Source organism: Ranitomeya variabilis, chromosome 3 (assembly GCF_051348905.1).
Source record: "Ranitomeya variabilis isolate aRanVar5 chromosome 3, aRanVar5.hap1, whole genome shotgun sequence".
NCBI lineage: Eukaryota > Metazoa > Chordata > Amphibia > Anura > Dendrobatidae > Ranitomeya > Ranitomeya variabilis.
In genome coordinates, this window is record NC_135234.1 from 316,368,529 (window position 1) to 316,384,253 (window position 15,725).

Consider the following 15,725-nt stretch of genomic DNA (forward strand, 5'->3'; position numbering starts at 1 on the left):
GGGGACTGGATACCTTTCTGGAAAAGTATAATGTTACAGGGTATATATACTAGATTCCTTGCTAGGGCGTTGATCCAGGGAACTAGTCTGATTGCCGTATGTGGAGTCGGGAAGGAATTTTTTTCCCCAAGGTGGAGCTTACTCTTTGCCACATGTTTTTTTTTTCCTTCCTCTGGATCAACATGTTAGGGCATGTTAGGTTAGGCTATGGGTTGAGCTAGATGGACTTAAAGTCTTCCTTCAACCTTAATAACTATGTAACTTAATTCTGAGGAAAAAATTATGGAATCATGAAAAATGAACAAACAAAAAACACTCCAAAACATCACTAGTATTTTGTTGCACCACCTCTGGCTTTTATAACAGCTTGCAGTCTCTGAGGCATGGACTTAAACAGTACTCTTCATCAATCTGGCTCAACTTTCTCTGATTGCTGTTGCCAGATTAGCTTTGCAGGATGGAGCCTTGCCATGGACCATTTTGTTCAACTTCCACCAAAGATTTTCAATTGGATTGAGATCCGGACTATTTGCAGGCCACGACATTGACCTAATGTGTCTTTTTACAAGGAATATTTGCACAGTTTTTGCTCTATGGCAGGATGCATTATCATCTAGAAACATGATTTCATCATCCCCAAATATCCTTTCAATTGATGGGATAAGAAAAGTGTCCAAAATATCAACATAAACTTGTGCATTTATTGAAGACTAGATGGTGGCCCGATTCTTAACGCATCGGGTATTCTAGAATATGTATAGTAGTATATAGCACAGCCAACGTAGTATATAACACAGCCCATGTAGTATATAACACAGGCCACGTAGTATATAACACAGGCCACGTAGTATATTGCCCAGCCACATAGTATATTGCCCAACCACGTAGTATATTGCATAGCCACGTAGTATATAGCACAGCCATGTAGTATATAGCACAGCCCACGTAGTATATAGCACAGCCCACGTAGTATATAACACAGGCCATGCAGTAGATAACACAGCCTACGTAGTATATAACACAGCCCACGTAGTATATAGGAATGTGGGCACCATATCCATGGCTAAAAAAATAATTAATATAAAAAATAGTTATATACTCACCTTTCAGCGGCCCCCGGATCCAGCCCAGGCGTTTAGTGATGCTGCTCGCGATGCTCCGGTCCCAAGAATGCATTGCAGCAATAACACGTATAATGTATATTGGTCTGGCTACGTCATCATCTCGCAAGACCGCTACGTCATGTCCGGTCATTGTCGCAATGCATTCTTGGGACCGGAGCGTCGCAAGGAGCGGGAAAGGCGCCGGAAGGTGAGAATGTAATGATTTTTTATTTTTTTAATTATTTTTAACATGAGATCTTTTTACTATTGATGCTGCATAGGCAGCATCAATAGTAAAAAGTTTGTCACACAGGGTTAATAGCAGCATTAACGGACTGCATTACACCGCGTTATGTCGCGGTGTAAAGCAGTCCGTTTAACGGACTGCTAAACCACTATGGGGGCACTGACTGGGGAGTAGGGAGGGGGCACTGACTGGAGGGGAGTAGGGAAGGGCGAATTCGCGGCCGGACTGTGCCCGTCGCTGATTGCTCACAGTCAGCCGGCCACGACCAATCAGCGACGCGGGATTTCCGTTACAGACAGACAAACAGATGGAAGTACCCCTTAGACAATTATATATATAGATGTAATGACAGCCATCTCCCCAGTGCCTTTACCTGACATGCAGCCCCTTATCATCAATGACTGTGGAAATTTGCATGTTCTTCTCCAGCAGTCATCTTTATAAATCTCATTGGAACGGCACCAAAGAAAAGTTCCAGCATCATCACCTTGCCCAATGCAGATTCGTGATTCATCACTGAATATGTCTTTTATCCAGTCATCCACAGTCCACGATTGCTTTTTTCCTTAGCCCATTTTAACCTTGTTTTTTTATGTTTGGGTGTTAATGATGGCTTTCGTTTAGCTTTTCTGTATGTAAATCCCATTTCCATTAGGCGGTTGCTTACAGTTCGGTCACAGGCTTTGACTCTAGTTTCCACCCATTCGTTCCGCATCTGTTTTGTTGTGCATTTCCAGTTTTGGAGACACATTGCTTTAAGTTTCCGGTCTTGACGGTTTGATATCTTCCTTGGTCTACCAGTATGTTTGCCTTTAACAACCTTTCCATGTTGTTTGTATTTGGTCCAGATTTTAGACACCGCTGACTGTGAACAACCAACAACTTTTGCAACATTGCATGATGATTTACCCTCTTTTAAGAGTTTGATAATCCTCTCCTTTGTTTCAATTGACATCTCTCGTGTCGGAGCCATAATTCTTGTCAGTCCACTTGGTGCAACAGCTCTCCAACGTGTGATCACTCCTTTTTAGATGCAGACTAATGAGCAGATCTAATTTGATGCAGGTTTTATTTTCGGGTATGAAAATTTACCATGTGATTCCGTAATTTTTTCCTCAGAATTGAGTTATTCCATAATTTTTTTCCCTATGCTTGGTTAAAAAAAGTAACCATTACTGACTTCCACATTTTTTTGTTCTTGATTTGTTTTAGTGTTTCTTAAAGCCAGAAAGTTGCCATTTGAAATTACCTTAGTTTTGTGCCATGTCTGTGATCACCTTTTTTTCTACAAAATTAAACAACTGAATGAACAGCCTCCAAGGCCGATCATTCCATAACTTTTGTCAGGGGTTGTAGTTTGATGTCGTCAGCAAAGACTGACACTTCACTCTCAATCCCATCCAAAAGGTCATTAATAAAGAGGTAAAAAAGAATCGGTCCTAGCACAGATCTCTGCGGTACCCCACTGCTGACTATATCCCATCTAGAGAACGTACCATTTATGACAACTCTGTTTCCTGTCATTTGGCCAATTCCTTACCCCCATCTACATATAGTTTCCCCAAGCCACATGGAAAGCGCTATGGAATAAATGGCGCTATAGAAATGTATAATAATAAGATGCTCCATACAAAATATGCCCCATAAAGGTTAATGATGGCCCCACTCATATGATGCTCCATATTAAAATATGCCCCATATAATGCTGCACGAAGGATAATGATTGCCCCATAAGATGCTCCATACAAAAATATGCCCCATATAATGCTCCATAAAGGTTAATGACGGCCCCATAAGATGCTCCATATTAAAATATGCCCCATATAATGCTGCACAAAGGATAATGATGCCCCATAAGATGCTCCATACAAAAATATGCCCCATATAATGCTGTACAAAGGTTAATGATGGCCCCATAAGATGCTCCATATTAAAATATGCCCCATATAATGCTGCACAAAGGTTAATGATGGCCTCATAAGATGCACCTTTCAAAAATATGCTCCATATAATTCTGCTGCTGCGATTAAAAAAAAAAAAAGACATACTCACCTCGTTGCTGCCCGCTGCTCCTCAGCGTCGGCAGCTCTCTGCAGTGACTGTTCAGGCAGAGGGTACACACTAACCACATCATCGTGCCCTCTGACCTGAATGTCACAGCCAGTGGACCTGCCAGGAAGACACAGTGTGGTGGTGGAACGGGGGCAGGTGAATATCGCTGCGAACTCGGCTTCAGGAAAATGGCCGCCGCGATCTCCATCTGCGCACGCGCGGCATCCCGCGGCCAATTTCCTGAAGCCCCGGGAAGCAGAGCACTCCATCTGCGCACGCGCGGGCTCAGGAAGATGTCCGCCCCCACCGATAAACCTCCGAATAACACAGATCGCGCACTTTTTTTGCCGTTGCGCAGTGCATTTGGCTGTTGCGCATGCGCAAAACACTACGCCAACGCCGGGAAGATAAGCAAGAGGTGGGGCAGAAACAGCCATTTCACCACGCCCTTTGACCAGACCTGCGTGATTGACAGCCGAAAACGGTGACTTTACTAAGGTATTTTGGCAGCAAAGGTGGGGAATCGGGATAATAAAGACACTATTGTCCAGCACAGCTCAGGCCCTATTGAACACTATTTTTACCTCATATTGAAAAAACGGGGTGACAGGTTCCCTTTAAATGCAGCTGTCTGCGTTTGACAGCGGCATTTAATTAGTTAATAGCGGCGGGTGAATCGCGATTTCACCCGCCGCTATTGCGGGCACATGTCAGCTGTTCAAAACAGCTGACATGTCCCTTTTTTGATGCGGGCTCACCGCCGGAGCCCGCATCAAAGCGGGGGTTCTGACCTCGGACGTACTATCCCGTCCGAGGTCAGAAAGGGGTTAAAGTAATGAATATGCGCTCCACGCCTATGACCGCTCAGCACAGGAAGGAAGACAGGAAGAGAGATGTCGGCGCCCGAGATGCAGGGACTGACATGCAGCGATGACACCAGGAGAGTGAGTGTGATGTCTTCTGCTACCCCAACCTCCCTCCCCCGCCGGCAATGACTCATGTATAAGCCGAGAGGGGCATTTTCAGCACAAAAAAATGTGCAAAAAATCTCGGCTTAGGCCTCCTTCACACTAGCGTCGTGCACTGCACGTCGCTATGCGTCGTTTGGTTGCAAAAACGCATCCTGCAAAAGTGCTTGCAGGATGCGTTTTTTCACCATTGATTAGCATTAGCATCGCATTGCGACGCTTTGCCACACGTCGCAACCGTCGTGCGACGGTTGCGCCGTGTTGTGGCGGACCGTTGGCTGCAAAAAAAGTTACATGTAACGTTTTTTGCGGCCGACGGACTGCCATTTCCGACCGCGCATGCGCGGCCGGAACTCCGCCCCCACCTCCCCGCACCTCACAATGGGGCAGCGGATGCGTGGAAAAACAGCATCCGCTGCTCCCGTTGTGCGGCGCAAACAACGCTAGCGTCGGTACGTCGGCCCGACGCTCTGCGATGGGCCGAGTACGACGCTAGTGTGAAAGAAGCCTTATACACTAGTATATACGGTAATTAAATCAGGTGGTGAACTTTGATTTTTGCCTTGTTGAATGATCCCTAGAACAGTTAGTTCATTGGTTAACACGGATGAAAAGTTCTGTTTAATATCTCAGCCTTATCTTTGTCCTCTATCATTAGCTTATTATTATCATCTTTTAATGGGTCTATGCCGTGTGTCTGATATGTGAGTGGTATGTGTGCTACATGTGTCTGATATGTGAGTGGTTTTGTCATGATCCATTGTTGGATTCGTGGCAGCTCTAGTTCCACTATAATTTAAATGTAGCTTTTTTTCCTTTCAGGCCAGCAGGGGTTAATGTCAGTTTTTCTTGCTCGCAGCTTGGTGCAGCTGCTGAGTTGCTAGGTTAGCTGTTGTGGTTGGTGACCACTCCCACCATCCTTTTAATGGTCACCTGATGCATCATCTGACTGTTGGTGATAGAGTTATTTTATGGAGACCAGCCTTGCTGTTGCAGCTCTCTGGTGTCAGCGCTGTCTCAGCTACTTCTGGAGTGTGGAGCTTGGCAGCAGAGCCTGGAGCTAAGTTTTGTGTTTCTACTTTGTCTGTCTCGTGCTTGTCACTACCCTCTGTGTTTGTACCATTTTCAGTGGTGAGGCTAGCGCCCTTGCCGGACAGTTCACTAGCCAGGGCTGTGTGAGGTGACAGTGAGGGGCGAGGTTCGTGAGAGTGGCGGGGGGGAAGGACCCACTTAGGGCATTAGGGGAGTGCAGGGACAGGCTCAAGCTGGAGCTCAGGAGATGTCCCATCCCTCATTCCCTATTTTTAGGGCCTTCCTCTCCCCTTTACAATCCCATTGGGGGGGTGTTTTGCCGTCCGCTAACCGACCCCCAGTGGGATCGTGACAGGTGTGTATGCACCATATATCTGATATGTGAGTAGTATATATGCGCCATGTGTCTGATATGTGAGTGGTATGTATGATACATATGTATGATATGTAAGTGGTGTGTATGCTACATGTGTCTGATATGTAAGTGGTGTGTGTCTGATTTGTGACAGGTGTGTGCATTCCGCTCACAAATCAATCTCATAGTATGCGTGCTACATGTGTGATATGTGAGCGGTGTGTGTGCTGCATGTGTCTGATAGATACGTGAGCGATGTGTGTGCTACATGTGTCTGATATGTGAGTGGTGTGTGTGCTACATGTGTCTGGTATGTGAGTGGTGTATGCAGGCTTGGACTGGCCTACAGGAAAACAGGAGAAACCTCCAGTGGGCCCCTGTGCAAAAGTGGGCCACCACCCTCTTATTTGAGCAGTACTTGGCACTTTATACTTGAATCACTATATACAGACAAAGGCAGCATCTTATTCAGTTAACAATCTACTAAGTGCATTGTTGTATAAATTTGTGATTGAGGATAATGTCACATTTGCATTTGGCTGAAAAGTGGGGCCCTGGAGTTGGTGACTGGTGAGCCCTTGGCATCCCAGTCCAACATTGGCATCCCAGTCCAACACTGGCTCCATGTGTCTGATATGTGAGTGCTCTGTAACCAATGCACCACCACCGTGGCCAGTTATTAGCTTCAGTTGCCTGTACAGTTAGAAGAGGATGTATGGAGACGTGAGTGGGACCTAGACAGAACAGAAGGAGTGGCATTGATTTGGTAAGGTAAGTATGGTTTATCATTTTAGAGCTGCTGTATGCATTTTATGTCTTTTTTTAGATTCAGATGTGCAATTCCTTTATTGTGAAAGAGTGATGTGACTTGCCATGCAGTAAGATAGTAATTTGCCAGCATCTTTTTGTATAATGCATACTGCTCTACTGTAGAATAGTAACACTGAAGAATAACGACTGAGATACTGTTTACCATGTTGTGGCAAGGACTGCTACTATACAGTGACCCTCCATTATGAAAATAAATGAATAATTCTAATTATTCAAACAAGCAGAAAAAGAGGAATACGGTAGTTCAGAGTCCGCTCTGCCCAAGTTGCAAAGGTGTAGTCGCGCAAAAGTTTAAAGCATGAATGCGGTTTATTGTCTTTCAAGGTTTCCAAACCTTTTTATCAGGAGCAAACCACAATGCAGGCTATCGTTGTGGTTTGATCCTGATGAAGAGCTTTGGAAACCTTGAAACACATTGACACATTAAACCGCATTCATGCTTTAAACTTGTGTGTTACTACACCTTTGCACCTTGGGCAGCGCGGACTCTGAACCACCACCGTATTCCTCTTTTACTGCATGGCATTTTATTGGTGTCCCAGCAGCAGCCTTTACATGCGTTAATAGGTGAGCGTTATTACACTATTTGCGCTTTCTGTCTCTTCAGCTTTATTTTTTTAATTATTCATACAAGGCAATCATTTTTCCCTTTCCCACGACAGCACCGCACATTGAGAGATGGTATCTGCCACCAGGAACAGAAAACCTGTAGCAGAGATAAAAGAAGGGGGCGGCACCTCTCTCCTCAGTTTTTGGGTTCCTGTTCCTGCAGGCGGATGCCTGTGGTTGAAATACCTCCAGAGGGATCCCCCTCTGATGTTTCCGGTCCGGAGGCCGAGGTCCACGGGGGGATGCAGCTGGACACGGTGGTGCATGTCTGTAATCCCGGCCATGGGGAGCTGTCTGTGCCACGCTCGTCCCCTTACTGTACTCCCCGGCGGCCGCTCCTGTCAGGAGGCTAGGCCGGGGTGCAGGCGTGCCCATCACGACGCTGGTGCCGACTGAATGGGTGACGACTTCTGGTCACATGCCGGAGTGAGAGGGTGTGCTGGACGCTTCCGGGTGGGAGTTGTTCCAGGAGCGTGCACACCGCTCCACTCATAAAAAAAACCAAAGCAGCGCACAGAACCAGAGCTGAGCAGCCTCAAGCATGGCGGAACCCGCTGCAGATGGACGTGCACCAGTGGAGGACCCACAGCCTGTCGTGGTATTCATGAGTTCGGTGGGTGAGTGCCTTTGTAAGGCGAAACACACCAGTACTGGTGGCCCTATGTCATGTTTATATTTTAGGGTAAAAAAGCCACAACCAAACAGAAGAATATGGTGTGTGCGTTATGCAGGGAAACCCTCCCTAAGACATACGAAAAACAGATCTGTCAGCCATGTATTGATAGAACAGTAGCCGAAGAGTCACCGTCCCTGCTCCAAAGCATTAAAACCATCATTAGGGATGAAGTAAAAATGTCAGTAAAAGAGCAGTTAAAAGAGCAAACGGCGGTCAACCCTGAAACACCCCCCCATACCTCTAAAAAACCCGAAACTTCTGATATAGACTCAGAGGAAGAGCTGGGAGAATTAACCCCCTCTGGAATGTCAGAGCTAGACTCATCGGATGAGTAATGCGGCCACCCTTATTTTTTATCCGAGAATATTGGGGAATTGCTAAAATTAGTGAAGTGCACTATGGGGGTTGAAACGCCCAAGAAATAACATACTGTACAAGATTCCATGTTTAGCAATTTGGAGGGGAAAAAAACGTAAATTTTTTCCCTTTCATGAAAACCTCCTAAATTTAATAAAAAGAGAATGGAAAAAACCAACAAAAAGATGTCGGTACCACAGACACTAAAACGTAAATATCCGTTTGATGCGGAAGTCTGTGATAAATGGGAGAAAGCCCCAAAATTAGATGCAGCCATCGCCAGCACCTCTAGAGGAATAGCTTTACCATTTGAGGATATGGGTGCATTAAAGGACCCCCTCGACAAGAAGGCTGATGCTTTCTTAAAGTCTAATTGGGAGGGGTCAGCGTTGTCATTCAAGCCGGAGGTTGCCGCTACTTACACAGCTCGTGCTATGGCTAAGTGGTTGGAGGAATTAAATGATCAAATTAAAAACAAATGCCCGAGAGAAAGACTGTTAGAGGCAATACCCTCACTACAGAAAGCTGCAAGTTTTCTAGCGGACTCCATTCGATGTGCCGCGCGAGCGTGCGCCCTATCAAACACAGGGCGTAGGGCATTATGGCTTAAAAAACTGGAACGCAGACTTCCAGTCAAAAGTAAAACTTTGTGCATTCCCTTGTAAAGGTCAATACCTTTTTAGGAAAGCAGTAGATGAACTATTGGAAAAAAGCGTCGGATAAAAAGAAACAGTTTCCACTCTCTTCCTTCTCTAAACGCCGTTGGGGTGATACTCGCTCATCCTTTCGAGGATCTGGAAATAAAGGTGGCCGGGGACGCTCTGATGATAGGTCCATGCAAGGCAGACCCTGGAGAAAAGATAGGGATTCCTATTCAATAAACCTCCCCCTAGATCACACTCAAAGCAGCAATGACGCCAGGAATCCAGTGGGAGGAAGGCTCCGACATTTCCTCCATCAGTGGTTAGCGCTACCTTCCTCACAATGGATAACAAATTTATTATCCGAGGGCATGCGACTAAATTTCATCAGGCCCCCACCACGGAGGATTATTTTCACTCAAGTGTCCAAAAAAAATCAGGCCGCACTAGAGAAAGAAATTCAAATCCTCCTACAGAAAAAAGTACTTAAAAACGTACCGTATCAACAAGTAGGAGAGGGGTTCTATAGTACCCTTTTCCTTACACCAAAACCAGATGGCTCAATGAGAACGATATTCAACCTAAAATCGTTAAACCAATATATCTGGGTGGAGAAGTTCAAAATGGAGACCCTAAAATCAGCAGTGAAGCTACTCAGTCCAGGTTGTTACATGGTGGTAATAGACCTAACCGACGCTTACTACCATGTACCCATTTGCGAAGAACACCAGCAGTATCTAAGATTGGTAGTGGAAATTGCTCAGGTTCCCACTCACCTACAATATCGGTGCCTTCCCTTCGGGGTCTCAGTAGCTCCCCATATATTTACAAAAATAATCCCCGAAATAGCATCTTATGTAAGGAAGGAAGATCTACTGCTGGTACCCTATTTGGACAACTTTCTTGTTGTAGCAGACGACAATCAAAAATGCGATAAGACGGCCACAAGGGTACTAGAAATACTGACACATTTGGGATGGACAATCAACTTCAAAAAGTCAAGACTTAATCCAACCCAGATACAGGAATTTCTGGGGATCCAATTGGATTCAATCGAACAGAAATGCATTCTCCCAGACAGAAAAAGTCACACCATCCTTCAAAAAATACGCCAGGTACAGCTGGGTCAGCCCATCTCTATAAGATCAGCGATGTCACTTCTAGGCGTCCTAACAGCAACAATTCCAGCAGTCCATAGGCACAAGCCCTTACAAGCGAGTTACAGTATCAGATCCTGTCCGAACAGTCAGTAGTTCCATGCAATCTGAATCGGAAGACTCTCCCATCACCGCAGGTACAAGAATCATTAAAATGGTGGCTGAGCACCGAAAACCTAAAAAATGCTGTACCATGGTCGATTCAAAACCTGGTAGTACTAACTACAGATGCAGGGCCATTAGGTTGGGGAGCGCACTTGCCAGATCTAGTTGTACAGGGTCCATGGGAACCCTCAATGAGAGCAACATCCTCTAACCCAGTGTTCCCCAACTCCAGTCCTCAAGAGCCACCAACAGGTCATGTTTTCAGGATTTCCTTAGTATTACACAGGTGATGGAATTGTTGCCTGTCTAGATGATGGAATTCTCACCTGGGCAATACTAAGAAAATCCTGAAAACATGACCCGTTGGTGGCTTTTGAGGACCAAACTTGGGGAACACTGCTCTAACCTAAAGGAGTTAACAGCGGTGAGGCGAGCACTTCTTCATGCAGGAAGAGAAGTCCAAGGGAAGCACGTCACAATAGTGTCCGACAACAGTACCACCATAGCGTACATAAAACGACAAGGAGGAACAGGATCAACATCCCTGATGTCGGAAGCCAAATGACTGTTCAAATGGGCAGAAAGCAACATTTTGTCCCTATCAGGAACACACTTAAGAGGAACAGAGAATCTTGTGGCGGACTTCTTAAGTCGTCATGTGTTACACCTGGGATAGTGGTCCCTAAATCAAGACGTATTTGGGATAATCTGTGCTATCTGAGGCATGCCAGAGATAGATTTATTTGCCACAAGAAAGAACGGACAGGTAAACAGATTCTACTCCCTCAAACCAAGAGAACACCCGGAAGGAGTAGATGCACTGCTGCACCAGTGGAAGTTTCATCTGGGATATGCATTTCCTCCAATTCCATTAATTCCGATAGTACTAAAGAAGATTCGAGAGGACAAGGCGCGGATAATACTTGTAGCACACTTTTGGCCGAAAAGAGCATGGTTGACATGCGTCTGAACCATGTCAATCTCGGACCCATGGATCCTCCCGGACATCCCAAATCTCCTACACCATGGCCCAGTGCTACATCCTCAAGTGCACAGACTCCATCTCACCGCCTGGAACTCGAGAGGGGACTGTTACTAGCAAAGGGTTTCTCAAACTCTTTAGTAGACACCTTGCTCACCAGCAGAAAGAAAGTAACATCTGTCAAATACCAAAAGATATGGGAAAAATTCCTGGAATTCTCCGGACGGAAGTTGTCCAGTAGGAGCCAGAAAGTCCCAGTAAAAGAAATACTGGAATTCCTTCAAAAAATGTCTGGAAAGAGGGTTATCTACTAACACCCTAAAAGTACAAGTCTCTGCCCTGGGTGCATTGTTCGACATTGTGGAGTATGCTTTAGGCTATTCAATAAAGGTATATGATATTACCTATTGTGGAGTGTGGAAGCCGGACCCCCGCCTGCCGCCTCAACGCCTAAAGCATACTCCACAATGTTATTCCTAGGCTTAGCCCTTGTTGCACTTTGCACTATGGCACTTTTTGCTTATGGTCTTACGCTGGTTTTACTAGGCTAATTTATGCCTTTATACACCTGTGCTGTTCAACGTATTTTTCTAACTATATCATGGTATTTACAGGTAATTTCATGGTACTTTTTACCCTGATTTGGTGATCTATTGATCTTGTTTATGCCATTAGTTCTTAAATTGTGGTATATGGTTAGCCGAGTTCCTTATCCTGCATGATTAGCTCTACCTTGCTATATGTTTTTGTATTTTATGGCTTAATAAATTTATATATCTTGCTATAAACACTCTGATTGGGTTTTTTCTTTATTTGAAATTTCCCTTCTTTTGTTCGGTAGGAAAGTGTTATCTGCTGTTGTCCCACCCTAGGATTCTATTCTATTTCTTCCTCTCAATGTGCGGTGCTGTCATGGGGAAGGGAAAAAATGATAATTACTTACCGGTAATTTGATTTTCCAGAGCCATGACAGCACCGCATTAGTTCCCGCCCTAACTCGGTGATGGTTGTGTGAACACAAAAAAAAAACCCCCGTTAAATGTAAAAGATGTATAAGAGTGACCTCGTTAAATAATATACAGATGTACTAATTTGGCGGTTATCTTGCATACTCTGAAACAGAAACTGAGGAGAGAGGTGCCGCCCCCTTCTTTTATCTCTGCTACAGATTTCCTGTTCCTGGGGGCAGATACCATCTCTCTATGTGCGGTGCTGTCATGGCTCTGGAAAATCAAATTACCGGTAAGTAATTATAATTTTTCTGCTACATGTAGAAGTGGACTAACATGGAGTCAGCTGCCTAATTTCCTTCTTTGGAGCATTTGAAATGACTTGAATCTCGTTTTTTCTAGGTATACCTCTTTGACTTAACTTTTAAGCAAAAACCTTGTACATTCCTGCTACCCAAAGCTCATCAGACACCTGGAGGTAAATTTCTCTCCAAATTATCTTGTGAGTGATACATATTGTTATTATTGTTAGTAGTATTTTAGCCATTATGATTAATTTACTTTTGTACAGTCACTTAATGTTACAATTTGTCTTACTACTTCTCGTCCAGAACTCCAAAATTTCAAGACCTCAACCAATGGACTTCATCTTTACAGTAATGGGATCCGAGTAAATGATACAAAGAATATAGCTGGGTAAGAAAACATATACCTTTATATGAATACTAGTTGGCCCGTGCAAAATTTTTGCACATTGGTTGTCGGGGGCGCAAGCAATTTCAGGAAAATTAAGCTGGTTAAATGTAAATGTATTTAATGAGATGATGAACACAGAGAGGTATGTGTGTCACTGACATATCTACTATATAATCATCTAATTCTGTGTGTTTGTCTGTAATGGAAATCCTGCGTCGCTGATTGGTCGCGCCAGCCGCCCGCAACCAATCAGCGCCAGGTGCAGTCCAGCTGTAGTTCAGTCACGTTTACTGAACAAGTTCTGTCAGGTACAGTGCCACGTAGTTCAGTCACGTTTACTGAACAAGTTCTGTCAGTCACAGTGCGACGTAGTTCAGTCACGTTTACTGAACAAGTTCTGTCAGTCACAGTGCGACGTAGTTCAGTCACGTTTACTGAACACGTTCTGTCAGTCACAGTGCGACATGGTTCACTCACCTTTACTGAACACGTTCTGTCAGTCACAGTGCGACATAGTTCACTCATCTTTACTGAACACGTTCAGTCAGTCACAGTGCGACATAGTTCAGTCACGTTCACTGAACACGTTCTGTCAGTCAGAATATTCTAGAATACCTAATGCATTAGAATCAGGCCACGATCTAGTGTATGTATATATATATTATATATATTATATGTTTTCACAATATGTTTTCACAAATATTTGAGCCCATGGATCCATTATATGTCCATTTTACAAGCCGGCGAGAAAATCTCGCCATACGGATGTCATACGGATGCTTACATGTGAGAAAATCGCATCCTCCCATTGCACACGGATGACATACGGATCACTGTTCAGGGAACATTTCTGCGATAAAACAGAACTATTTTTTTATACGTTGTTTGTGACTCCAGCCTAAAGGAGATCCCCCAACATTAAACATAATGGTATTTTACTTACTGATCAGAAGGCGTCTGATTGTCAGGACCTTGCAAAAGAACAGGGGCAGCAGCATTTTTTTCCCCTCCACAGCGGCACTGCCATCTTTCTGCAGTGTAGGGAAGTACAACACTGCCCTATGTATGTGAACAGAGCAGCTCCCTGTACAGCAGTGCCACTTTGACAGTAAAAATGATGAAGGAGAATTGACCCCATAACTGATCGTATTTACACCATTGTACAACCCCTGGCAAAAATTATGGAATCACCGGCCTTGGAGGATGTTCATTCAGCTGTTTAATTTTGTATAAAAAAAGCAGTTCACAGACATGGCACAAAACTAAAGTCATTTCAAATGGCAACTTTCTGGCTTTAAGAAACACTGAAAGAAATCAAGAACTAAAAATGTGGTAGTCAGCAATGGTTACTTTTTTTAACCAAGCATAGGGGGAAAATTGTGGAATCACTCAATTCTGAGGAAAAAAATTATGGAATTACTCTGTAAATTTTCATACCCCAAAATAATACCTGCATGAGATTTAAATCTGCTCGTTAGTCTGCATCCAAAAAGGAGTGATCACACCTGGAGAGCTGTTGCACCAAGTGGACTGGCATGAATCATGGCTCCAACACGAGATATGTCAATTAAAACAAAGGAGAGGATTATCAAACTCTTAAAAGAGGGTAAATCATCAGGCAATGTTGCAAAAGATGTTGGTTGTTCACAGTCAGCTGTGTCTAAAATCTGGACCAAATACAAACAACATGGGAAGGTTGTTAAAGGCAAACATACTGATAGACCAAGGAAGACATCAAAGCGTCAAGACTGGAAACTTAAAGCAATAAGTCTCCAAAACAGGAAATGCACAACAAAACAAACGAGAAGCGAATGGGTGGAAACTGGACCACCGAACTGTAAGCAACCGCCTAAAGGAAATGGGATTTACATACAGAAAAGCTAAACAAAAGCCATCATTAACAGCTAAACAGAAAAAAACAAGGTTACAATGGGCTAAGGAAAAGCAATCGTGGACTGTGGATGACTGGATGAAAGTCATATTCAGTGATAAATCTACATTGGGCAAGGTGATGATGCTGGAACTTTTGTTTGGTGCCGTTCCAATGATATTTATATAGATGACTGCCTGAAGAGAACATGCAAATTTCCACAGTCATTGATGATATGGGGCTGCATGTCAGGTAAAGGCACTGGGGAGATGGCTGTCATTACATCTTCAATAAATGCACAAGTTTCTGTTGATATTTTGGACACTTTTCTTATCCCATCAATTGAAAGGATGTTTGGGGATGATGAAATAATTTTTCAAGATGATAAGGCATCCTGCCATAGAGCAAAAATTGTGCAAATATTCCATGTAAAAAGACACATAAGGTCAATGTCATGGCCTGCAAATAGTCTGGATCTCAATCCAATTGAAAATCTCTGGTGGAAGTTGAAGAAAATGGTCCATGACAAGGCTCCAACCTGCAAAGCTGATCTGGCAACAGCAATCAGAGAAAGTTGGAGCCAGATTGATGAAGAGTACTATTTGACACTCATTAAGTCCATGTTTCAGAGACTGCAAGCTGTAATAAAAGCCAGAAGTGGTGCAACCAAATACTAGTGATGTGTTGGAGTGTTTTTTTTTGTTTGTTTGTTTTTCATGATTCCATAATTTTTTCCTCAGAATTGAGTGATTCCATAATTTTTCACCTATGCTTGGTTAAAAAAGTAACCATTACTGACTACCACATTTTTTGTTCTTAATTTCTTATAGTGTTTCCTAAAGCCAGAAAGTTGCCATTTGAAATTACTTTTTATTTTTGTTCCACGTCTGTGATCACCTTTTTTTCTACAAAATTAAACAACTGAATGAACATCCCCCAAGCCAGTGATTCCATAATTTTTGCCAGGGGTTGTATAATAATTGGGAATATCCCTTTAAAAAAAAAAAAAAGTAATATCTTCAGATTATTTTACCTTTTTTCCCCTATGGTTGGAACCAGAGGTGACTCCAGATCACCAATAAGCTGCAACCTTA

The 15,725-nt window shown here is 43.7% G+C and overlaps 1 protein-coding gene across 4 annotated transcripts in view; it reads left to right on the top strand.

Moving 5' to 3' along the window:
* Window positions 1-15,725, top strand: part of WDTC1 (WD and tetratricopeptide repeats 1) — a 109,161-nt gene that overhangs the window by 75,658 nt on the left and 17,778 nt on the right. For all 4 annotated transcript variants that reach the window (XM_077295670.1, XM_077295673.1, XM_077295672.1 and 1 more), the window contains exons 10-11: window positions 12,468-12,543; window positions 12,677-12,761. In XM_077295670.1, the coding sequence (XP_077151785.1) occupies window positions 12,468-12,543; window positions 12,677-12,761 (161 nt within the window). The remainder of the gene's footprint in view (window positions 1-12,467; window positions 12,544-12,676; window positions 12,762-15,725) is intronic.